Source organism: Artibeus jamaicensis, unplaced genomic scaffold, assembly GCF_021234435.1.
Source record: "Artibeus jamaicensis isolate MK-2021 breed Jamaican fruit bat unplaced genomic scaffold, CSHL_Jam_final scaffold_474, whole genome shotgun sequence".
Classification (NCBI taxonomy): domain Eukaryota; kingdom Metazoa; phylum Chordata; class Mammalia; order Chiroptera; family Phyllostomidae; genus Artibeus; species Artibeus jamaicensis.
The window spans coordinates 47,291,513-47,316,896 of NW_026522046.1; the positions used below are offsets into that span (position 1 = coordinate 47,291,513).

At 55.0% G+C, this 25,384-nt stretch overlaps 1 protein-coding gene across 2 annotated transcripts in view; it reads right to left on the reverse strand.

Annotated features, from left to right (window-relative positions):
* Positions 1–4,323: 4,323 nt before the first annotated feature.
* The window catches only part of CLIC6 (chloride intracellular channel 6), a 37,477-nt gene continuing 16,416 nt past the window's right edge, over positions 4,324–25,384 (reverse strand). For both annotated transcript variants that reach the window (XM_053658055.1, XM_037127220.2), the window contains exons 2-6: positions 12,113–12,222; positions 11,544–11,669; positions 10,879–10,985; positions 10,215–10,396; positions 4,324–4,941 (exon numbers count right to left, since the gene is read on the reverse strand). In XM_053658055.1, coding sequence (XP_053514030.1) covers positions 4,780–4,941; positions 10,215–10,396; positions 10,879–10,985; positions 11,544–11,669; positions 12,113–12,168 — 633 coding nt within the window. In that variant the 5' untranslated portion in view covers positions 12,169–12,222 and the 3' untranslated portion in view covers positions 4,324–4,779. The remainder of the gene's footprint in view (positions 4,942–10,214; positions 10,397–10,878; positions 10,986–11,543; positions 11,670–12,112; positions 12,223–25,384) is intronic.

A 25,384-nucleotide genomic window follows, 5' to 3' on the forward strand; every position in this document is an offset into this window, starting at 1 on the left:
GCAGCAGAGGACCCTGATGTGTCCGCCTAAGACGTGCATAGAGAAACCGTGCCCTCTGTCCCCATGTTTCCCGCACCCGCTTTTTCTTCTCAAGGTGAATGGTCACACTCTGCACCATGGGGGAGGGCGGAGAGGCTGGGAGGGATCGGGGCCAAGTGCGGGGCTGGAAAGGGCTCCTAAGGATTCTGCACCTGGAGGTTTGGGCTCTTGATGGTCTGGTCGGTCTCGTAGTGCATGTTCTGAGAAGAGGCAGCTCCCGAGACCCATGGCTGGTGATTGATTCTGCCTTCACCATCCATGCTCAGGTGATTGGAGGTTGCCAACTTGGTCACCAACTGCAGAGATACCCTAAATTTGGGGAGTGACTTCACCAGAAAGGAACACATTTACCCCAAACCCAAGAGCAGGAGGCTAATGGGTCTGAACCTAGAACAGGGCGGAGGCCAGGGCTGTTGGGGGTGGTGATGCCCCTCGGGGCCTGAGAGCCCGAAGCTGTCTCACTGACTCAGGGTTTGTACTGAACAACTGGAAATGACACAGAAGATTGTGTCACCCAGTCCCTGCATGTGACCTATGAGGAAACAGCCTCAGGGCGGTGAGCTGCCCTTCCCAAAGCCTCCTGGCCCGGAGAAGCAGGGGAAAGACCGAAACTCAGGGCTTCCAGCTATTTCCTGTCTCGGGCCTGACTCGGGGTCACAGAGTCAGAGTCCTTGCAGGGCACAGAGCCCGGTCGCGCAGGTAGCCTTGGGTGACCCCAGGCCAGTCACTGATGGCCACTGTCCTTGTCCACTCGCCCAGCAGTACATGAGGGAAGCTGTGCCCAAAGAGGGGGTGGGGGAGGGCACAGGGTGCAGGCAACCAAAGTGGCCTCTGGGCAAGAGGGTCATTAGGACAGCTGACATACCCACGGGCTGCGAGAGGGACAGTGGGGATAGAGCTTCCAAAAGAGGAGGAGCAAGCAGAGGTTGGATTCCAGCTCCTGGGGGCCCAGGCCCCTGCCTGGCTCCCTGGATGGGTAGCTCCCCCCGACGTCTGCCACTCGCTGCTCAGAACACGATTTCCTGTGGACTGTGCCTGACCCCAAAGCGGCAGCTCCAGGCTCTCCCCGACTGAACGGCCCTCTGCAAGACTCAGGTGTTCAGAGACTCCGCAGGGACCCTCTGCCGTGGAGACGATGACGTTGTTGGAGCATAGGTTGCAATGGCAGGCAACCCCCCCTGCAGGGACCCCCAGCTCACAGACGGGCAGCAGGGTCCCCCTCACCTTCCGGACCTGCAGAGGCCCCAGGGAATCCCGCCACTGCTCTGGGCGCTGGGGCCCCCTGCCCACATGTGTCTGTCCCCATGCAGGGGTCACACCCTGAAATGCAGTAACATATTAAACTGGAAGTCGCCTGTCTGCAAAGAAACTGCCCACGTAGAGGAATTCAGAATTAAACCACCGTCTGGACAGACAAGTCATTTTTTAATGTGAGCAAATATTCCCTCAATTTATCCCTTTCATGTGCCTGGGATTTTATGGATTATGCTCTTCGGATGATGCATACCTCTGTTCTCTTAAATAAAAGAACGGGGTATTCTTATTTTTTGAAAGCTATTTTAAAAAATTCTTCCAAAGCCTAATGATGGGCCCCGGGGCGCAGTGAGGAGGCCTGGGTGGAACGTGGCTAAGAGTCTCTGCCCAGGGGCGGGTGAAAGGGAGCCCTGGCCTCACCCTGCAGTGTGAATGTGTGTGGGTGTGAGTGTGCTAGTGTGTAAATGTGCATGTGTGTATTTGCGTCTCTGTGAGTGCGTGAGTGCATCTGTGTGTGTATACACGTGTGCCTGCCTGTCTGTCTGGGGGCCAAGCGCTTGGGCACACATTCTGCTCCTGGGGGTGGACCCCGTAGCTCAGAGGTCACCCATGGAGACCTCTGGTCCCCGGGAGTCCTTCCCTGGAGCAAGTTCCACCGCCCTCCCCCCCCCAAGTGCCAGGCAGGGCCCAGAGGGTCTAACACGCTGATGCTGCTGGCCTCTGCCCCGCCCACGTTTGGGGACTGACTGTGTGCTGAGGAGAAAAGCTTGTTTTTCTAACTGTCAGGCCTCTCAGCAGAAGTGAGAAGGGGCTCTCCTCCCCCCAGAGAACCTCCCCCAGCCTGGAGAGAGGGAGTCCTACCCCGCGTGTCTGTATTCGCATTCTGCATGGTGTCTCGTTTTTGTGTCTTTGTTTTGTATGGCATGTTTTGAGGAGAGTTCTCAGTTCCACCTCTTCGCAGGCCTGTGAAGGGGCAGCGGGGGCAGAGAGCTGGGCGGGGCCTGCAGGCAACTGCCCACTTCCCTGCCACTGCACTCGAACCCAGACTCTGCCACTGGGTCACAAACGCCATCACAGGTTTGCATGGTGATGGGCGGTCACCAGACGTATCCCAGCGGTCACATCACGAGGTGCATGAACGTCCCATCCCTGTACGCCCGCCCGAGGCCACGGCAACGCCGTCTGCCAACTCTGCTCTGAAACAGTTTCTGGAACCAAAAGAGCCCGCTGGGCCCCCACGACAGCCCCCCCACCGGGCAAGCGAGGCCACTGGTCTTCACGGCCCTGTCGGGTGGCTTTGCCGGTCACAGTTCGAGGGCAGGTCGTGTCTAATTCAAAGGCCACTGATGTTGGGTTTGAGGCCACTCTCCCCATTTTAAAGAAAGGCCTTTTCACTTTACCTCTTGAAATCTAAGTGGAGAATGACAAGTAAAAAAAAAAAAATGCATGCCTCTGTTCCATGTAAACATTTTTATAATTTATTTAATTTTTAAGGCACATGGAGTTTATGTAGATCATTTTTCACATCTAAAACTACCAAGTGAGCACTAGTTACAAGTGGTTGCTCATTTACCAAGTTCACATGTCACATCACAAAACCAGTCCTAAAAACCTGACCCCCAAACAGATGGGGAGCGTGTGGCTGGTGAGACCTGGGGGACACCAGGACTTCCTCCTGCTTTTTCTCACATTTTCACTGAATCCCACAGCACTTACGTGAGTGTGTTTTACTGTCGTCTACATGAATTGCCACTAGAGCTAACGTGGCCTTTGTTTCAAGGTGCATGTGGGCATGAACCCCTGGCGGCCCTGGGGGAGGGGAGCTTCTGTAAGGTGTTCGAATGGCAGAGGAGCCCGGTGGCTCCCTGCGGTGGCTCCCAGCCTCCGTGCTGTCTTCCAGGCTTTGCAGGGGTGCTGGGGTCCCCGGCCCCTGCACACAGAGGCCAGCTCAGGGCACCGGGGAGGGGAAGCCACAGACCCACCAGAACACCCCCTGGGTCCACGGTTTCCACTTCCTCCCCAACTTGACCGTTCACCAGAACTGCCCAGAAGCAGTCACCGTGAACGGAATCTCTCTGGATTTTCCCATCCTGATCTCCAAACGCCCCGACAAAGGGCAGAGAGGCAGCCAGACTCAGGCGAGCCCTGCAGGGCAACATCGTGGAAGAAGTGCGACGACAGGTCTCAGAGAGCGCGGCGGCAGAAGGGAGGGATCCAGGTGGGCTCGGTCCCTTTCAGGCCAGGGCAGGGAGGGCCTCCCACCTGCAGCTGGTGTCCAGCATCCTCACTGAGAGCGGAGGGAGCAGAGAAAACCCCGGGCAGGAGACTGGAAGGGAAGACGAGGACAGGCTCTCCTCCGAGGCCCCCTGCCCACCCCCAGGACCAGGGACAACGCCAGGTAGTGGTCAGGAAGAGTGAGGACCACCCACGGCTGGAGGACCACCCACAGTGAGGACCCAGTCCCCGCTGGTCTGTGGGCCCCCCAGTTCTCCACCCCTGAGGAACCAGCCGCAAGCATCCTCTCCAGCTCTGCAGTGCCCACCTGTCAGCTTGCTCCAGGGCCCCTGCAGATGCCCATCGGGCCTCACCGAGAAGTCCCCTCCCCAGTCCTTTAAAACAAAGCAGAGCAGCCCCTGGCTTGTGTGGCTCAAGGGACTGAAAGCCAGCCTGCAAACCACAGGGTCACTGGTTCAATTCCCAGTCAGAGCACATGCCTGGGTTGTGGGCCAGGTTCCCAGCAGGGGGTGCACAAGGGGCAACCACACATCGATGTTTCTCTCCCTCCTTTTCTCCCTCCCTTCCCCTCTCTAAATGCAAATAAATAAAACCTTTTTTTTTTTTAAGTAGAGCAATGCCACCTGGGAACGAAACCATGTGGCAGAGAAGGAGCGAGCCACTGTGAGCTGGAAGGCGCTCACTGGGGTATCGGCAGCGGTCACGAACAGCAGTGGGCTTGCAGGTGGTTTTTCTCCCATCTTGGTACACTCTGACATGGTTTTAAACTTAAAACAGGTGCGTATTATTCTGTGATTACAAAAAGAGTGTTTTCATTCTGAAAAAAAAGTAAAGTGCTGTCCTGGAAGAGAAAAGCAAGCTAAACACGATCATGAGAACTATTGGAGACAGACTGGTGCTTTCCAATTAGAGGAAAAAGTGGACCCAAACCTAATTTGCTTTAAAACTTAAAACTGCAAAGCACGTGCCCTAAATATCACAGATTGCAGCGTCAGTGAACGTGAAAGACCTCAGTCAAGACGAGCGGACGGCGCTGTTCGGACGCACCACCGAGCTGACAGCTTGTGGGGCCTCCAGCACACGGTGTGTCCACTGTGGGGGAACGTGGGTCCCTCAATAACGTGGGTCCATATTATTGAAGTGTGAGCGTTCTGTCGCCGAGGATGGGTGCTGTGGGGAAATGCGAAGGACGCTCTTTTCGTAGCCTGGCCTCGTACAGCGAGCGAAGGAGTCGGACAGAGCTTCTCAGGGTCACTTCATTCTCTTCGCCACGTCCGAGTAGGCGCGTTCGATCTCCCGGTCAGCGGGACACGTGTTGGTGAACTCGTCTCTGGCGTAGGCATTGTTCAAGTACCTCCAGAGGCCCGTCATTTCGGAGGGAAATTCGAAATCCCTGTACCTCTTGGCCACGATCTGCAAATAAAGAGGACATCATCAGGGAAGGGGAACCCGCCCAGCCTGACATGACAATCCACGTGTCGAGGTGTGTGATACCTTCTCTGGGTTGGGTCCTGATGTCATCCCACAGGCCCCGGGCCACCCCGAGTCACACTTGGACTCGGGGTGGGACATACAGGGGATGGTGACAAAGGGACCAGGCTCGAAGCAGTGGTTCCACACCTGCTGCCCACCCCCCAGTTTCTCACGGGCCTGGTGAGCCACGGCCCGACTGTGCCCAGGGCGCCAGCTGGTAGGGTCCCCTGGTGTGTGTGGCAGTTTTCTGTGTGTCGTGCTGCTGGGTGCCTGGTGCTGGAAGACTCAGGGCGGGTCTTTAGTTTTGCTTGGGCTCAGACCGCAGTGAAGCCCATGCCTGCCCTCGGGAAACCCCGTGTCCCCGTGTCCCGCCATTCTACCTCCAAGCGTTCACTGTGGTCTGCCGTGCGCACAGGACAGGGTCAGGACACAAGTCCTCAGCCCCGGGGAAACCGGGAGTAAAGATCGCAGACAACACAACAGTGTGGTGTGTTCCCTTGGGCTGAACGGGGGCCGCTGGGGAACAAACTACAACAGGGGGGGTGGATGCCATTACTCTCAGCAACTGCCTGAGCCCACCTTAGCCAGGAGCACAGACTGGGTGGCCAAGGCTGCAGAAGTGTGTTCTCTCATAGTCCTGGTGGACGGAGGTCCAAGATCAAGGTGTCGGTGGGGCCACCAGGGCCCAATGCAGGACTCGGTTTCTGACGTCACTCTGAGCTGCGGGCATCTCCTTGACCTGTGACGGCGTGACTCCGGTCTTCCCACGGTGTTTTCTTCACAAGATGTCCTCACTGCGTTTGTGTCTCTGAGCCCAGACTTACCCTTCTTGTAGCCATATTGCACGGGGGCCACCCTACTCCAATATAAGCTCAAAGTGATCTTCACTCATCACATCTGCGAGGGCCCGTTTCCCAGTGAGGTCCCGTTCGAAGTCCTGGGCGTGAGGACTTCGCATGTGAGTGTCGGGGGGACAGAATTCACACCCCAGCAGGACCGAGGGCTACACAAACCAGTCCGCTTTGCCGCCTCCTATCCCACGGGCTCCGGGCTGCCTGCAGTGACGTGGGACGTAACCACAGATGGGACAATCTGTGGGACGCTTTTCCCAGGTCTGGGAGGCCAGCAGCCACCCACTCAGTGTGGCACCAGAACAGGACCCTGTGACTTTGAGCAAGCCTCCTTCCTACTCTGTTTAACGTCTTCTACTCGAAGTCAGCCTTACTGATACTAATGTTAAGAATTCCGCTCTCCTTTTGCTTGTGTTTGCCTGGCTTAGCTTTGCCTTTTTTTTTCCACCTCTGAGCAAATCTACAACGTGTATGACTCTTACAGATGGGAACTTGATTTCGTACTATATTTTCTGAATGTAACACTTTGTTTTTCACCTATCTGTGTATATTTCTGTGTGTTTCCCTTCTGATGACTTAGAAGGTTTCTGGTCTGTTTTAACTTTCCCAGTTGTTTCCTGTATAGGCTGAAATAGCAGGAACTTTCCATTTCTTGATTTATCAACTTCAGATGGTGTCACTTCACTCCTGCATGTGACAAATGAGGGAGTTGGTAGAACCCCATCTTTCACTGTTCCCTCCCCTGTAAATGTTCCATTCCAGGCGGGTCCATCACACCGGCCCCGTTTGATGTGTCCTGTCCTGTTCTGTCATTCCTGCTGTGGTCCGTCTCAGTCCTGGTGTTAGATCTCAGTAGGTTAATGTTTCTCCAGACTCTTTTTACATCACACATCTCTGTGTTCAGATTCCTATTTCGATTATGACTTTATTATTTCATCATAGAGTTATTCTATCTTTTAAATTGGCTCAGGAGTACTTCTTTTATTGAGATCGGGAGTCTAGATAAAAACAATTTACCTAGCTATAAAATTCTTACATCACAGCACCCTCCCCTTAATTCTCTGTAATACGAAGCCATTTTTCTGTTGTTGTTTTTAAATGTGGTCATGGAGACATATGAGGCCAGTCTGAGCTTCTTCCCTGTGTAGGTGGCTTTGCTCCTTATTTAACTCATCATCATCATCGTCATCATCGCTGCCATTGTTGTTATTGTCCAGATGCCAAATAGTTCTTTTCTCATTCTCAGATTTCAATGATTTACCAAAGATGTCACAGGGTGTTGATTTTTCTGGGGCTCAGCTTTCTAATTGTGGCGGATTGTTTGCACTGAAGGTCAGGGTGTCCTTTTACTCACAGTGACTGTCCCTTTGAGCCTCCTTCTCTTCCTTCTTCTTCCCCTGTTCTCTTGTGTCCAACTGCGTGCACCGGGGTGTCTCTGGCCTGCTGTTCCTCTTCCGTTCGAGTCGGGGTGGTTTCCTCCGCCCGTCCCCTGCACCCTGACTCATTTCCACAATGCCTTTTTCTACATCTTGTTACTTCTGATGTAACTTTTAATTCTGCAGTCATTTTATTTGTCTTCACGTTTTGTTCTTGAGGCTCTGTGGTATTGTATATACTTTTAACATCTTGTGTTGCGTCTCTGAGTATTCTCCTTGAAAGATCCATGGACTCACGCTTCTTGGAGGCCGTGGGGAAGTGTCCGTCTGGAGTGTTCTTTAAGTCACTGGAGCGATGCCGCATCACATGTGTGTCCCCGTCTGCCTTTGTCCTGAGGTTGCCGTTCTCTCCATCCTTCTCCCCCTCCCCCTTCTGATTGTGTCCACCCACAGAGGGGTCCCACTTGGATTCTTTCTGCTCATCTATTGCACCTACTATTTGCTTTAAAAATAGGGCCACGGGCCCTGGCTGGTGTGGCTCAGTTGGTTGGAGCATCGACTCATAACTGAGAGGTTGGGGGTTCAATTCCTGGTCAGGGTACATGCTTAGGTTGCGGGTTTGATGCTCAGTCTCGGCAAACACATCCCCAGCCCAGCGAATACAGGAAGCAACCAATCGATGCTTCGCTCTCACATCTGTGTTTCTTTGTCTCCCTCCCTCTCTCTCTAAAAGCAATGAAAACATGTCCTCAGCTGAGGGGGAAACCAAGGGCCAAGGGAGCAAGGTGGGGCAGCTGGTTGACCAATTGCAGTATTTATCCTCGAACAGTCTCCCCAAACTGCTCGACACTCTGCCCAGGGACACAGCAGGGTCAGGGTCAGGGTCAGGGTCTGGTTTAGGCATCCTCCACTCTGAGGCTTGCAAATTAGGCAGGAGGTCACCGTGGCCGAAAATGAAGCTCAGGTCCTTGACCGTCTCTCATGACTGGTTCAAGGCTTCCTTCTCTTCTCTGCTCAGCAGCCACAAAGCTAAACGCCATGTCCCCTCCCTGTTCCTTTGGACTTGAGGGGACAGTGACATGCCCTCTGCAGAGATATTCTCTGCTTCTCCTGCGGCCGCTCCAAGCCCTGGACCTCAGACGGACAAGTCCGGGCTGGCCTTTCAAAGCCGTGTGGCCGACTGTTAGAGTGAGCTGGGCCTTGCTAACGACACAGACGAGCGCGCCTGCCTCTGCGGCACCGGACGATGGGGCTTAGTCCTTGAGTTGGTGATCTGTTCCTTCTGGCTTTACGGAAGGTAAAGTTACGCTCTACTTCATCCTACTGTTTTTGCTGGGTTTCAGGAAGGCGAATAAATGATAAATTCCTTTTCCCTCTCATCTTTTACCATAAATTCCTTCAGATGGATTCTCATTTCCTCTCGGGAGAGGAATAATCTCCCTCCTGGAAGATGACCCAGGTGTTTGGTATTTCGAGTGCTAAATGGCCTCGAAGAGTTTGCTAGTAGATCTTAGGTTGGAGCTACGGAGTTCTCTATTTTACTCCATTCAGAGTAAAAAACTGTGTTTACACTGAAATGTAAATTTTTTATGGGAGCTGGACAAGCGGCACTTGCTGCCGTGACTAGAATACATCCATTAAAGGGACTCACCCCAAAACACATCTATATAAACAGCTTGTGGCAAAGCGGCTCCCGAATGTCCCATTCCAACCCTCAGCAGTGCAGCAGGTCTGAGGCGTTAATGTGCTGACCTTAAATTTTAGACGTCAAGACACTGCCAATGTTATTTATATTGTTATCATACTATTACAAAGTTATTTATAATGTTCTTTCCAAAACACTCACTTGCAGGATCAGCAATATCTTTAGGGCTAGAATTTCAAATTGACACCTTTGGGCACAACAAGGAAGAGAGAGAAGAAAAGAACACAGGGATTGGGGAGGAAAAGGCAACATGGAAAGAGAAAGGCAGGGGCAACACGGAGTGACCAGCGGCCCATAGGAGCCTCGGTGCCCCGGGCCGTGTAAACCTGCGTTGTAGATTTCCAAAATGCTGATTACACGTGTAATTAGAATGCAGGGTTCTCGTGCCCTATGTCCCTGGATCTTCTCTCCCCTTCCTCCTACACCAAGGACCAAACTCTGGACCTGCGGGATTTGAACAATAAAGATGCCCCAGCACGAGAATCGGGCTTCCTCCTGGGCATCCGAGGCTGCTGATGGCCGAGGGTATGGCGCTAGCGATGATGACAATAGCAACAGCTGTAGGTGACCGAGAAGCCAGACACCCTGGTCGACAGCCACAACTAAGGATTCCAGAGTGGGACCATCTGCCACAGAGCCTCCGGCTCACTCCCAGAAGCTCTGATGAGGTGGGCCGGGGCTGGATCGAGCGAGTTCCACTTCTAGAAAGCTCCCCAAACAATTCTTATGCCTTCTCCTGTTAAAGACACACCACTCAGGGAGTCTTTAAGCCCTCACAAAGTACAATCCCTGACTTTCATCTCATGTTCAACTCTCTGGGAAGACAGGATGCCAGACCCGGCAGGGGAGGCCCAGCCGAAGAGCCACCTCTGCCCCCGGCTGGCGGCGCGGATGCCACCCCCCAGGGCTCTGTTTGCCCCGACCACCACCAGCCATGGGCTGCGTGCCCGCTTTAACCCTCGAGACTCCACTCCTCACGTCCAGGCCTTGGGCACCAGATGCCAGTATGACCCTCAAGGGCTGTTACGATGCTTTTCTTCTGGCTGTGGGGACAAGACCTGGGGGAGCTCGGTGAGGATGGTGGGCTGGGAGCCAGGTGTCCGGGAGGACGTCAGAGGTCCGCCTGAGACCAGTGGTGTTTCTGAAACGTGGGGTGGGGCTGCCTCACACAGAAACAGGCCGGACTCTGCATGTTTCAGATGGTGTTCGCTGGCCAGGCAAAACACACGTCAAAACAGAATAAAACACAGCCCCGTTCACGTGGCAGGAGGAGCAACGCACCTTGATGATGTGGAGCTTGGGTAGGAGGTTGCAGTCCGCCAGCGTGAGCTCGTCCCCGTCCAGGAACTTGCGCCCCGACACCGCCACCTCCTCCGTGCTGTTGGCGTCCACCTCGTCGGGCAGGGGGCTGTTTAGGTAACTGTCCAGCTTCCTCAGGGCCTTCAGCAGGTTCTTCTCATGAACTGCGACAGGAAGGCGAACAAGGACGGGGAGGGGCCCCATGAGTGAGCGCCACCTTTCTCCAGACAGGAAGGAAGGGAAACGACCTGGCCTCACCCCTCCCTGGAAACAGCTCCGCTGTCCACACGACTCTGCAGTTTCTAGAACCCACTTGTTCCTTCAAAGCCCTTTAGGGAAACCCCACTGCAAAGTGCAGCACTGGCATTTAAACGATTCCCATGATGCAGCTGGGAACAGCCAGTGACAATTCTGTCACCGTAAAAAATGTTGTTTTCCAGGCTTCCGGCCTCCAGAAGGGGCACTCGGTGTCTGGACCCCCACGTGCAGGTTTGAAGTTGGAGGCACTTCCTCCTTGTTTCGACACACAGGTCCCTCCCACACCCTGGGAATGAGGCGGGATTCCCAACCGTCTCCTATGAAACCGCCTCCAAAGCCAAGGGGAGGGCTGTGTGGGAACAGAACCCGGGAAGGGGGAGGTACTCACTCTCATTGGCGTCCTTCTTGGTGTTTTTTATAAATGCTGAGAATTTGGCAAACACGTCATTTCCTGCAGAGTTGGATTCGGGGTGCTGAGTCGCCAGCTTGGGGTACCTTGGACAATTCAAAATTGGACAGTCACAGATGAATGATGTTTGAGCTGGGATAACACAAGGGGGGACAGGTCTTGGCTGAGTGGGTACAAAAATGACTTCCCCTCGAATGTCTTCTTCATCTTTCTTTACCTTCGAGGTTCACAGCCACACAAGCAAGGGATAAAGGTCTAGACCACTCTCACCCTGGGCACAAGGCCCGGCCTCCCCGGTCCGAGTTCCCTCCCTGCTCCAGTGAAGGTGAGGGACTGAAGGTCCCGTTCCAGGCGGTGATGCTGCCAACACCTGCTCCTTCCCTTCCAGCCAAGAGCCTAGGACGTGGCCCGCCCACGAGGCATCAACCAACCTCTCCCCCAACTTCCCAACTGCAGGTTCAGAGCAAAGAAATCAGGGCCACCTTCCCTCCAGGCTCCTAATCTCGCCCCGCATCTTCTGTGGCACACGGATATGGTTAGAAAGAGCCTGCCATGGCCACAGAAAACCAAACATGCTCAGCCAAGAGCTTCAGAACCATCTGTGGGGGCGATGGTGAGGCCGTGGGCTGGGCTGGGAGGCCTACCGCGGGGGGGCCAATTCCTCTTCCAGGAACTCCTCGATCTTGTTCACGTCCATCTTCACCTCCCCATCGAAAGTCATAAAAGGAGGGTTCGTCCCAGGCGCCAGGTTCTGCAGGTCTGCAGGTTTCCTGGGGGGGGAGGGGGGAGGGGCAGCTGTGTGGGCAGCCGCCAGGGTTTAGACTCAACCCCAGGGCTTGGCCATGCCCTCCCCGTCAAAGAGAAACGACCCTTGAGAGCCTCCAAAGATGCGGTGCCTTTACAGAATGTCTCACCAGCACTGACGGTGTGGCCCCTTCTCTGGATCTGGGGGGTGAAAAAGTTCACTCCCCCCAGCGTTACCACCTGAGTGGGGTTTGGACAGGCTTTGGAGAAATTCGGGGCTGACCAGTAAGTGGGAGAGCAGGTTCCTTCAGGCGCCCCCAATGCCTGATCACATAGGGTCACTCTTGTAAAGACCGCTCAGCCCACACCAGCGACAGTGCAGGGCACCAAGGGGTGTGTCTTGGTGTGTGCGAGTGTGCACACGTATGTAATTAAGTAGTTATTTTGACAGTGTAGAGCCTTGTCTTACCTTTTCAGGTCCACAGTTGTCACATTAAATATAACGCCCTTCAGCCAGAGAATCATGAAGAGGCGCTGAGAAAATGGGCAGTTTCCGATACTCTCCCCGTCGCAGCCAGCCTGCGGGCAGAGAAGGAACACTTGATGGGAGCCAGTCTCGCCCTCACCAACGCCAGACGCTGCCGGGCATGCACCGGAGACGGCTGTGTGTTTTTGTTCGTGGTCACGGTACTGTAAAGGTCCTTCTGAGGCCCCTTCACTCAGCCTCTGTGCCAAGGTGGGGTGGGGGGCGTGGGGAGAGGACACAGACACCCTTCCCCAGACCACTCCTGCCGTGCTGGGCCTCTGAGCTGCAGTTCGCAGAGGGAAACCATGGCAAGAGGCAGGTCCCCTTGTCATCACAGATGGAGAAAGAAGACACCTCCATCCTGTTACCCTCTAGCTCTCGATCATCTGCTGGGGCCTCACACCTGTATTTCTAGGATGATCGTGCTTAAAGCCAGACCAGCAGACACTGTGGTGAAACAGCATCCTTCCGAGCCAGGGCCGCGCTCGCCTCGAAGTGGGACCGCGGGATAACATGCACTCCGCGACCCCTGCACGCTTTCCAACATTCAAGTCCCCTCCTCTGGTTCGCGGGGTGCGGGGGAGATGGGGAGCAATCGCACTTGGGAGATAGATCATCGCTCAGCTGGCGTCCAGGGAGGAAGTTTATGAAACGCTTCCCCTCTGAGGACAAAGCAGGTCGGACCCAGGCCTGCGTCCCGGGAGACACGCCCGGAGCACACTGCATGCGCATGCGCACCAGCAGAGGACAGTGCAGGGGCCGGAGACGCGAGGGAGGGGCGGGACACCGCGCGGTGGAGTCCAGGCCGGCAAAGGTGGTTCCGAAACTCGCCTTCCTGGTCCACGGTCCACACGCCACACAACTCTGACAGGTGGTGGGGCCAAGACAATGATGCGGGAAGGGCAAGGAGGTGGCTTGGACACGCCCCCACTCCCCTCGCCAGACTTCAGTGATACAAACAGCCCTGCTTGAGCCGGGAAGCCCAATGATGCCCCCTGTCGTTAAAATAAAAAATAAACTGGGAAAAGAGCACTCTTTGTAGGACCTGAGTGACAGAAGGACACCAGGCAGACAGTGACCTGCTGCTGGGGGAGCTGAGAAAAGAAGCCTCAGGAAAACTGGACACGTGAAAGAGGGCTCCCAAGACTGGCTTCCTGGGCCGAGTGTCCTAAGTCACCAGGAGAGGTCCTTAGGGACCAGATGCCCTGCAAGTAAAGAGGGTAAGGGTCCCACAGTCCGGTGTTAAAAGAACGTGACTGGCCTCTCCACAGAAGGCAGGATGCGAGTGGCTGAAACGTACGTTACAGGTCTCACCACCGTGAGCAGCGGGCAGTGTGGACGGGACCTCACAGAATCCCGCTGCACACCCACCACGAAAAGCGCTGACCCCACCACGGACAGACAAGCACCCAGAGCAACCGAATCTTCCTTCATCGCTGGTGGGAGTGAAAACAGGCACAACGAGTTTGGAAAACTGCGTTCGCTCCCAGAAGCCACGCGTGCATTTGCCCAGCGATGGAGCAACTCCACCGCCAACAGAAAGGAGCATGTGTGGGCACCGAAGACACACGTCCGGACGTCCTTAGCAGCGTCGGTATGATAGCCAAACCCTGGAGACCACCCAGATGCCACGGAGAGCAGAAAGAATCACTCGGCTGCAGGGTGGTCATTCAGCAGGCCCCTGCCCCCCGTGGAAGTGCACTGGCTGTTACACAAGAGGCAGTACGAACGCATCCCCTCCCACAGAGAAAGAAACCGGACTCCGAAGAATCCTGCACATCCCAGTGTAGGCGAAGTTCAAATACAGGCAGCCGTCTCCGTGTGGCGGAGGTCAGAGCAGCAGGTGCCCTGGGAGCACAGGTGCGCGGTTCTGGGAGGGACGGGAAGGGGCTCTTTTGGGTGGCGGACACGTCCCATATCTTGATCTGGGTGGTGGCCACACAGGTATATTCACAAGTCTTAAGGTTTGGGTATTTGGGTGCATGTTGCAGTTAAAGAAGAAAATAAAGTAAATATATTAATTCAAAAGAAGACAAATACAAACACTTGGATTTGGTAGATCTGGCGTGGGGCCCAGGAATCTGAATTCTTAACAAGTCCCCCCCTTAAGGCACTGTGATGTCAGGGGCCCACGAATGTGATGGGTAGGCTTTAAAAACACGAAGAGGCACCAGTGCTCCCAGATGACTGAAGTCAGAGTCCCCCAGACTCCGGGCACTTGCTTCACACCCTTCCAACCCCTCAGGCTCTCCCTTCCTGCCTCCGACATTTACTGGCCAGTCCACCTGGCACAGGGGACGGCTGAGCATCCCCCACCCACTCTGGCCAGAGGCTGCGAAGCTACTGGAAGCCTGAGGGGTGGGGAGGTGCACGGTAGTCATTACAACTCCCCTGCACCAGGGCCCTGAAACAGCGCCCGCGCGGACACCTGAGGCCATGCCCCACCTGGGGATCCCACCCCTGCCCGGCCACTTTGAAGGCTGCCGCCTCCAAGTCTAGAAAGGTCCCAGCGGCTTGGGATCCCTCCTCACCAGGCTGCTTCCTCCCCTGCTGCAGGCCGGGGCAGAGTCAGGCCAAGAAGGGGGGCGGGGGAGATGGGCACAGGGACACAAAGGCACATACTTGGGCCAGCCCTGACTTGTTCCTCGGCTTCCGAGCCTCTTCTTTTTCTAGCGGTTGCACTGAGCCCAGGAAGGTCTGACAGGCCCTGCAGAGCCTCCCCCCTGCTCTCCATACCCTCGGGGATCCTGGTACGACGCACCCTACCCTGGGCAGGCAAGCGCCAGCCCTGCCTGGGGTCTGCGTGCCGCTGTGTGAGGATGGGCTCGGAGCTGGGACGGGACGGGCCTGCCAGCGGCAAGCCGCCCTCTTCTCTTCCTGTCTCCCCAAGTCTCGAACGCATGCCAGTTCTCCCCTGAACTTGCTCCTGCCATGCTCTGCATCCCAGCAGCCACATCTCCAGGACAAATAGAGGGTAGGAGCAATACACTCTTTAAAAATGAAAATGGCCTTTGTCACCTGACTCTCTGAAAACGTAAACTTCTTAAGAGGCTCCTTCCAGACCTACAGCAGGGACCAAGCCTGTGGCTGGGGCGGAACAGCCATCCGTAAGGGCCACAACATCCACAGCTTAGAAGGTAGTGATGGAAGCTGCTGGGGTGCACGTCTCCCCCTCCCCGCGGCCTTGAAACGGAATTGTGGCCACGCAGTGCAGCCAGTGGACTGAGGCTGTTCTAGAAGGATCAACCGGCTGCTGGGACGGCCAATAACCCCACATTTACACGCCCTGTGTTGCCTCATCTTCAACTGCTCTGAACTTTTTTCTGTCTCCTCTGCTGTAAATGAGGGAGTTCCAGGAACACGGTGGGAGTGATGAGGGCGCCTTGCTGCCTAATTTTATTGCTTTAATGCGCTTCAGGGCTGGGGTGTGGATGCAGGAAGGAGGCAGGGACTGCCCACCAGAGCCCATCACCAGCCAGCCCGGGAGAGCGTGCCCGGTCCTCGTACCTGTGCCCCAGACAGGACGTCGGGACAGAGGCGTGCGTGGTGGGAGGGGGTAACTGACAGAGTGGCCGCCGTGGGTGTGTTTATCCTGCGAGGCTTTGCTCCCCCTGGCTGATAATGCTCTCGGCTAATTACACTCCGGGCGCCATCTCTCAGCAGACTGCGGAGCCCACAGGGGAAATTGTGGGCGTGCCTTTCTGATAACAGCAAGGTGCACTGTTGTGTGTGTTTCCAGTGAAGACCCAGGCACTTGGGTGACCGGGAGCTGCCTGTCTGCCTTTCAAATTCAACTGTTCTGAGTGTCGGTTCTCAGAAGGAAACTCGAGGCCTCTGAGAAATGTGCTGAGAAACTCCGTTGCCACTGAGACCCTCTGCGGCGTCTGAGCTCGGCCCTGCTGAGTCCCCGCCCTCGTCGGCTGCCTCCCCGCACACAGGCCCACGGCCCGGGGCGAGGCCAAAGGCAGCTACAGCATCCTTCACCTTGGGCCCTCATCCAATCAGAGCCTCTCCTACCTGCACTGCGAGCTCAGCTCCATTCGGATTTTTTTTTTCATTTTCCTTTAGTGTCTTTTGTTTCAGGTGAACGGCCTCTGCCATAGTGGGCTGGAGTCACAGGTGAGGGGCAGCTCTCAGCCCCTACCTTCCAGTCGGGGGCCCCTGGCACCCCAGCCTCGACCTGCCAACCTCAGGACCAGAGAATCCTGGTGGCTTCTCACACCCCACATGCTCCTTCCCCACAGAGCAGGCCAGGCACGCACTCACCACCTTGACTGCTCACCTTCTCGGCTCTACCTTCCTTCTAGAAGGTTCCGTGTGGGTCTCCTTGGTAAACAAACACATTTCCTGAAGTAAGCCCTTTTCTCTACCCAAGTGAAATGGACATCAATTTGGGGATGGAGAGAAAATTAGAAAGAGGCAACAAACTGATCCTAATCTAATTGCCCCTTGTACTGGCTTCCAGCCAAAGAGGAAAGAAGTGTATCCTGTGTGCAGGGGAGTGGGCGCGCTGAGCCCTGCGGGAACCGGAGGAGTCTGGGCAGCCGGCCTGGTGGGCTCCACCGCAGGGACACGGAGAGAATCGGTGAGTGCAGGGCCTGCTCGGCTCCAGCGCCCGAAGGGCCTGGGCTCAGTAACCACAGTAGCTGACCAGGGAGGGCGGGGGTCAGCGGTGGAGCGTGGCGTGGGCAGCCTTGTGCAGCCACGGAAGCAGTTCTTCTCTGAGAAGAACAGCGCGGCCCCAAGGACAGGCCAGGCCTCTGCTGGCCGCCGGCTGGACGCAGTGCAGCCAGGGAGACAGTCCAAGCCAACCCCTCGGGAGATGACGCCCTCCCTCAACCCACCTACACATTTCCCTGAGTGCTTCCTGTGTCCTCTGCTGCAGGCACGGTGGCCTCGCCCCCTTCGGGAGTGGCCATCAGCGTGCGCACTGTGGCTGGGCGCGGGGGCCTCGGCCTTTGTCAGAACAGTCAGTACGGCCCCCCTCCCAGGTTCTGCAGGTCTTCCCCGAACTTGTCCACAACAGCCAGGTCCCCTCTCTCAGCAGACGATTCTGTGGCACATACAACTAACTCTGGACTTTGAGGGACACCCTCGGTGGCACATGAGGCTCCAAGGGTCATCTGCCACGTGGGACACGTGGAATAGCTGTACTTGGAACAGAGAATGAGGGAGCAGGGACTGTTCACCACAGCACCCAGATCGGCTCCAGGACATGAGGGAATAACTACCCAGGAGAAAGAGGGAGCCACATGGTTTAGGGCAGAGAGACAACCCCTGCAGCTCCAGCCTGCACCCAGGGTCTCTGCCCCGGGGGTCTCTGCACGGGGCCTGTCATCCAGAGCAGGGCAGGACAGGGAAATGGTGCCCCCCCCCCCCCAGTGAGCAGGCCCAACGGGGGGGGGGCACTCTCACTGGGGTTTTTCTTGCTGGGATCTCTCCAACCTTGGAACCCACGGTGCTGGGAGCCAGGGCACAGCTGTAGGCACTTGAGGGCTCCCCCGGGCCCTGGCAGAGGTCCTGGCCTGCAGGGAGCGTCCGAAGTGACGGGGGCTCCATGCCAATGGCTCCCGTGGGCCTGGAGCCTGGTCACTCTGGACAGTGCCATGGCCCTGCCAGCTCGTCCAGCTCCTCCTCGTCTGGGCCCATGTCCTTGAGCTTCCCTTTCAGAGGCTCAAGGATTCTCAGTTCCAAGAGCTCCAGAGGGTGACATCTAAGGGGAGGAAAGAGGAGATGGTGGGGGAGAGAGGGTGGGGCATGGGGAGGAGGAGGGCGGGGAGGAGGGGAAGGGGGGAAGGAAGGGTCAGGGGGAGGGAGAGATACGGGGAGAATGCAAAGCCCTGAGTCACTGGCACCAACATCTTCCCCCAGCCTCTGGGTCTCCTGGTTTGACTTCAAATGCAGTCTTTAAATAGATCTGAGACTTCCTGCTTTTGAATAATTCTGTAAGTTAAAAAAAATGTATCATTCTTTCCATTTGCCTGATAAGTTGAAGTTTCCACTTCAAAGCAGCAAGCATCAGGTGTCTCTGAGGCAACGGAGTGCGTGGGGGGAGGGGCGGGAAGCCGGAGCCAGGCAGGGCTGGGCTGGGGGGCGTCACTCTGGCCCCACTTCTCCCTAATTGTGGGGCCCTGAGCAATTCACTTGTTCTCCCTGCACCTCGGTGTCTGCATGTAAAACCCGGGGCTGCAGATCCCGCCGCCTCGCCAGGCTCCGTGTGATGGGCTCAAGTCTCCTGGGCACCCAATAAAGGCGGCGATTATCGTCATTATCACCATCAACTTCATCATCATTACACTCCCCACCCTGTGGGCACCGGAATGGGCAATTATGGAATTTAGGGAGCTTTGTAACAAGGCTCCGTCCGTCTGACTTTCGTGCCAAACCGTATCGTCCTTAGAGAACCACTGGTTTTTCCCCCCCAAAAAGTAACGCCTCCAATACCTATTCCAAGGGAAAATCAGCAACCAAAGTCATTTTCTTAATTACAAAAGCAAACACATCTTCATCCCAGAGGCAAAAAGGCAGGGCCCTGGCCTGGCCTTGGGGTCCAGGAGTCACACCAGCCTGGGGGCAAAGGCCAGGACACCCAGAGGGCTCTGGGCCCCAACCCAGGGCAGGGCTGGCCACCCAAGGGCACTGCTTTCTTGCAGGAAATGACACCAAAGGACTCTGCTGGTCAGAGGTAAAGGCAGGTCTCCTTTCTGACTTTGCAGTTGGCGGTAGGGGACCTGAGCAGTCACCAGCTGTCTGCCGTGCCGTCACCTCGGGGAGAGGACGCCAGGCAGAGCGGGAGAGGGAAGAGCCCCCGACTGTATGCGAAGTTCAACAACTCGCTGGGATTGCAGACCCACATGAAGAAAGGTTATTATAAGGAATGGGGGTGGGGGCGGCAAACAGCCTAGCTCACCCCTTCATCGTCCAACATGAATGTTTTTGAAGGCAGTGTTCTCCAAAATCAGTGATTTCTAAGCTGGTTTCCTTGGCTTTCAAGGACAGCTCCAAACGATGGCGAGCATTATGGGATTCGACCCTCCCGGACTCCTGTAAGATGGTCTGTCCCAGGTCCCATTTCACAGATGAGGAAGCTGAGCTTCATGCAGGATGAGATGAACAGAGCCCCCTCTGGTTCTCCCAGGCTGGATCCCCGTGCCGGTCCCAGCGTCTGTCCGGGTACTTATGGTGGAAAGTAGGCTCCTTCCCAGCCTTTACCCAAATATCGGTCTGTGCCCTGTGGGTGCGCCCTCCTTTGACATCACCCGCCCTGGCCTCAGAGCCCAGGGTGCGCCCCCACCTGGCGGCCCCCGCTGGGTCTCTGTGTCACATCTCTGGCCCCCTTATCTGGCCTGAACCCTGCTCTGGTGCACCCCGACCGAAGGCCGTTCCCTCAGACCTCTGCAGAGCGGGACGCAGGCACAAACTGGAATCACGCTGCTCTCCAGCCGAGGGCCCGGGCAAGCACCCGGCCTCTAACACGAGCCTTCCTCCTCCGCAGTGTTCGGATCGCGGCGCTGCCCCTCAGCGTGGGTGACACACAGAACAACGTGCGACAGGAAGCTTGACGGTCACTGCTGTCCCCTCTTTGCCCTCCCCCCGATCTGTCCGTCAATCCTCAGTCTGTGTTTCCTTCTGTCCTTCCTTGCCGCCTTTCTTCCCTTCCTTTCCACTTTCCATATATACCCCAGTCAAGCCAGTCACTTTCTCTGATTGCTGCTGTGTCCTTAGCTGTCCCGTGTCCCCTCCCTGGAATAATTTGATCTCCCCCGATGGAGCTCCCGTGTCAGGCCTGGTCGGTCCCCCTGAGTCCCTGTGTGTGACTCTCCAGTCAGCGGTCAGCGTTCTGTCTCCCTTCCCTGCGGTCCAGTTCCAGTTTGGTCGGCTCTGCCTGGTTTAGCACCAAATTGTTTGCTAATTATTTCCTGTCCGTTACATTCCTTCAGGGCGGACCTCTGTCCAGAAGGAGTGACTAACTGTTCCCTTGAGCCCCCAGCCTGTGACAGGCTGGTTCCTTCCCACTCCCCTGGCAGCTCCCTCGGCACAGGCCGGCCCGCCAGGTCCCTCCCTAAAAACTCTCACCAGGGAGCAACGTGGTTCCTAGAACAAGGACGAAACCGGGCCCCTCCCTGCGGAGAATGCGCAGGCCCAACAGCAGCCTCTGGTCATGGCCTGATCTGCCCCCAGCCCCCCAGCCTGCCTGCCTGGGGGTTCCTTTCCCACCCACCCCAAATGACTCCCTCTGGGTGACCAGCCCACTCTGCTACACCTGGACTGTCCTGAGTGTCAAACTGGAAATCCACCTTTTTCCCCCAATTCCCAAGTGAGCTGGGACTGTTGCTCACCCTATCGTCTGCCTAGATAAGAACCTATTTTTACAGGAGGGGACAGGTCATTAAAGATCTCACAGGTCACCCAGACACAGGGCATTGCCCCTCCCCCACCAGAACAGTGGCACAGGTGAATCTGTGATGGGTCAGAAGATGTCCGGACACCTGGGCACCTGAGGACATGGACCGCCAGCTGCCTGGGCGAGGGAACCTGTGACCGGCCAAGGCTGCGGGCGGGGGACTTGGGAATTCAAGACAAGCCCGGTAAACACGCCGAGTGGCTCAGAGACCCTGACACAGGTGGCCTGCCCCTCCCGTCGGCAGGCCACCGCTAGGAATAACGGGCAGTTAAATTCGGGGCAGGTGGCCAATGTCCCACAGTGGCCCATCTCTGGTGTGACAGACGCTGCAGACCAGCAGCCAAGGCCACCTCATCTAGTCCCCGCTTGCTCTCAACAAAAGCCGCAGTTTCTCTCCCATCTCCAGGTTGCTTTCCCCTGAGGCTGAAGAGCAGAGCACAGGCCCCTGTCCCAGTCTGAACAGGGAAGCCTGCCAGGGGTCCCCCAAGTCAGCAGCAGCCGGGAGACACCCTGGCCCACCTGACGGTCTGCCTCCCAGGCTCTCAGGGCCGAGGGATCGGCCTGCCGGAGTGTCACCCTGGGATTCAGCTCCCACCTCTCGTTCTAAAAAGAAGACAGAATTTGGTGCATCTCCTCAAAACAATTCACTGAAGGCTTTAAGATCCCAGATGCCAGTTCTGTCTTTCACAAATGTCAGCACAAACAAAACGGCTGTTAAGAAATGATGAGGAGGAGGAGGATGGTGATGGTTCAGGCGAAGGTGAAGACAGCCACTATCTCTTACACGGCGTTACTCCCAGCTACTCACTGTCGTAAACGCTGTTCTTGCACTAACTCTGTTCCCCCTGACAGCAGCCCCAGTCGCTGCAGGAACTACTCCTGCCTCCATCAACAGAGGAAGCGGAGACAGAAAGGTGGAGCGACTTGTCCAAGGTCGCCAGCAGGATTTGAACCCGCAAGTCAACTAGGGCTCTTCCCCTTCCGCTCATCATGGACACTGGCCTATGTCCAAACAGAGGGTCCCGGGCTCCAGGAGGGCCCCTCCTCAGGGGAAAGATCTGTCTGTTGGTTTTACCAGTCCCCGCCCCTGCTTTCTGTAAGGATTGGAGGTGGTTTGCAGGAATCACAGGAACAAGAGCAAACAGCCTAGAAGCAGACGGAAAGGGTGCAGGACACACAGTGGCTGGGACAGAAGAGAGTCCGGATGGGACTGTAAACCGCAAGTCCTGTGTGCCGGACGAGGGCAGGGGCCCAGGGGGAAAGACCCTCGACAGCCCCAAGACCATCTCTGGTGACCAAGTGGGCCAGGGGCCTCTGGCCATCTGTTATGTTTTTGCTCCCCCTGCAGGAAACTCGTGCTAGAAGGTAAGGCGACAAGTGCGACATCACAACCCCCATCCCCACACAGGAGTCCATCACCTGCCAGCAGCAACCGGGAGTCCTGCACAGCACGCGCCTCGGCGGCAGGCCCACCCCTCCCTCCAGCGGAGCAGCAAGGCCGAGGCGCTCCTCGACGGGTCTGCCCCGCCCAGGCCACCACAGCCCACCCAGTGTGCTACGTGTCTCACGGCAGGGAGTTTGGGCCTGGAGATATTTTAGGGCAGGTAAAACCAGAGGCCTGACCTGGGCCATGAAGTGCTTTCAATAAAAGCACCCAGAGAGCTGGGACCCCTAAGCGAGGATGTTTCCTGCTGCCTAAAAGGGGCTTTTCAGACCTGCTCCTCCCAGCTCAGACCGGGCAGGCACCGGCGGTGGGACACTCTCGGAGCAGGCAGGACAATGCCACCAGTCGACTCTCCAGGTAGGTCCCCCTCGGCCACAGCGCGTTCTGGCCGTGGCAGCAACAGAATGGGGAAGGACAAGCTCCGAGACTGTTTACTGGTACAGGAGGCCCGGTGATGGCCCCCAAAGCTGTCCACACCCCAATACTCAGACCTGCAGACAGAAGTTTGGATTTGAGGTGGGGAGAGGGTCCGACTGCCAGGTGAGTCCAGCCTGATCACATGCAGCCTTGAAAGGAGGACCTTCCCCCGATGTGCTCAGGGAAGACTTGGCCAAGGAACAGGGGTCAAAGAGGAACGTTAAAGGTGAAGGAAGGAGCCGCAAGCCAAGGAATGGAGAGGATCTCTTGAAGCTGAAAGGACAAGGGCATGGATTCTCCGCTTAGAGCCCCCAGAAAGAGAGGGAGGCCTGCTGATGCCTTCATTTCAGCCCAGCGAGACCCACGTCAAGCTTCTGACCAGTATTGGACAATGAACGTGAGCTGGTTTTCCCTGCTACCAGGTTTGTGGTGATTCTTACTCTTTTGCTGTTGGTGCCCCCTAGTGGCAGCCTTGAGATGCATGTTCAGACTGACTTTGACTGTGTCCACCCCCAAGCACGTTCTGTTGGAGAATGTCACCAGTTAGCTTTTAGCCCCTCTCCAAGCTGACCCTTCCCAGTTTGCGCAGGGCTGGGGCTTCCTGCAACCAAGGATTTCCCATTTTAAAACCAGGGAAGTCTGGGAAGATGAGGGCATGCTGGGCTCCAGGGAAGACTGGTTGAAAGGGACCACGTCTCCCTGCCCAGAGCACTGTGCTCACGGAGCCCCAGACACAGTTGGGCCCGGACAGAAGGCCTTTAAACGTGCAGCCCGACCAGGTCGGCAGCAGTGCGGGCCTCTCTCGGTAGGAAATTAGCAACGGAAGGTGTGTGATTTGCTTCTTAACTTTCAGAGCCATGGAGCAAAGGGGGGCGCAGAAGGGGGGGAGTAGGCGGAGAGACCATGGGAAAGAACTTCTAGTTCTCGCTAAAAGTGTTCACATTCAGCTTTCTCAATTCGTTCAGAATTCCCTAGCTCTTCTGCAAAATCCTTTAGAAACTGGTAGCTTCCTGAAAAGATAAAAAATGGTACCTTCTTTCTCTCTATTTTTCTTTGAAATGTTCCTAAGTTTTAAGGAGGCCAAAGGCCTAGAACTACCTGTTTAACAAAGAGGAAGGTCTAGTGCCTTGATGGTTTCAATGACAGACTTAGGACCATTCTATGGGTCAGGATGGGAGGGGCTGGGAAGGGGCTTGGTGTTTCTATAACACTTTCTGCTCAGACCCAAACTAGTCAGCTAATCAGAAATATCTTAGGGTTACTCAAAGAAATTCTTAAGAGATTGGGTTTAGGACCAATGTGAATTTTTAGAATATTTTCCTTTTAATACTGAAAGACAGCAGAAATCACAGGCTTGGTGGTTGACTTTTCAGACAGAAGGCTGGAATCCCCAGGATGGCATGATATGAAGGATCTGGGTGCATCCACCTGTCTGAAAATGCCTGCACCGGCCTCCGTGAAAGCCCGGATCTCCCAGGACTGCCTAGAAAAAAGCCACAGTCTGTCTAGGTAAGTGGTGGCAGTGACTCCTGTCTCCCCCGGGGCCAGCCCGGGACAGTCCCGACCACCTCTTCCCTCCCCACAAGCCGTCCATTTCCTCTTATACAACACAAAAGGGTCACTTGGGCAACTCTTTCTACAGCTGCCACAGGTGTTTGATGAAGTGGCAAAGCCAGATGAACCCTCATGTCTTGTTTTAGTAAAGTTTACTTTGTAAATGTATACTTGTCAGGTCTCTTTCCAAAAAGTTTAAGGCATTTTTGAGAATCTGTATTAATTAGCACATCTGGTCACTATAGCTATGAAAGATAGCCAAAATCTAAAATTAAGTCCAGAAGACCCAAAATAGCCAAAGCAATCTTAAGAACAAAGCTGAAGGTATCACACTCCCTGATTTCAAACTATATTACAAAGCTACAGTCATCAAAACAGTACAGTATGGCATAAAAACAGGAGCATAAATCGAGTGAACAGAACAGAGAGCCTAGAAATAAATGCACAGATATATGGGCAATTAATTTACAATAAAAGAGCCAGAAATAGACAATAACACAGTAAGGACAGTCTCTTCAATAAACAATGTTGGGAAAACTGGACTGCAACATGCAAAAGAATGACACTGGACCACTATCTACACTCTACCCAAAAGTAACTCAAAAATGATCAAAGACTTGAATGTAAAATCTCAAACAATAAAAAATCCTAGAAGAAAACATGGGCAGTAAGTTCCTTGGCATCAGTCATGGTGATGACTTTTTTGGGTTTGACACCAAAAACTAAGGCAGCCAAAGCAAAAATAAACAAGTAGGACTGTACCAAACTAAAGAGCTTCTGTGCGAAGGAAACCATCAACAAAGGGAAAAGGCAACTACTGAATGGGAGCGGATATTTACAAATCAAGTATCTGATAAAGGGTTAACATCCAAAATAGATGAAGAACTCACATAACGTAGTAAAAAAAAAAATCCAATAAAAAATGGGCAAAGGATCTGAATAGATATTTTCCAAACATGTACAGATGGCCAACATGCACGTGAAAAGATGCTCAGTATAACTAGCCATCAGGGAAATGCAAATAAATCTAAACCCCAGTGAGCTATCACCTCACACCTGTTAGACTAGTTATTACCAAAAATGCAAGAGACAGCAAGTATCCGTTAAGATGTAGAGGAATGGAAACCCTTGTGCCCTGTTGGTAGGGATGTAAGTTGGTGCAGCCACTGTGGAAAACAATATGAAGTTGAAAATTAAAAAAAGAACTACCATAAGACCCAGCAATTCCATTTGGGAGTATTTATCTGAAAAAAAAAGAAAAAGAACTATCTAACTTGAAAAGGTACACACCCCCATGTTTGTTGCAGCATTACCCACAACAGGCAAAAGGTGGAAACAACCTAAGTGTCCACCAATGGATGGATGCATAAAGAAACTGTGGCATATCTATGCAGTG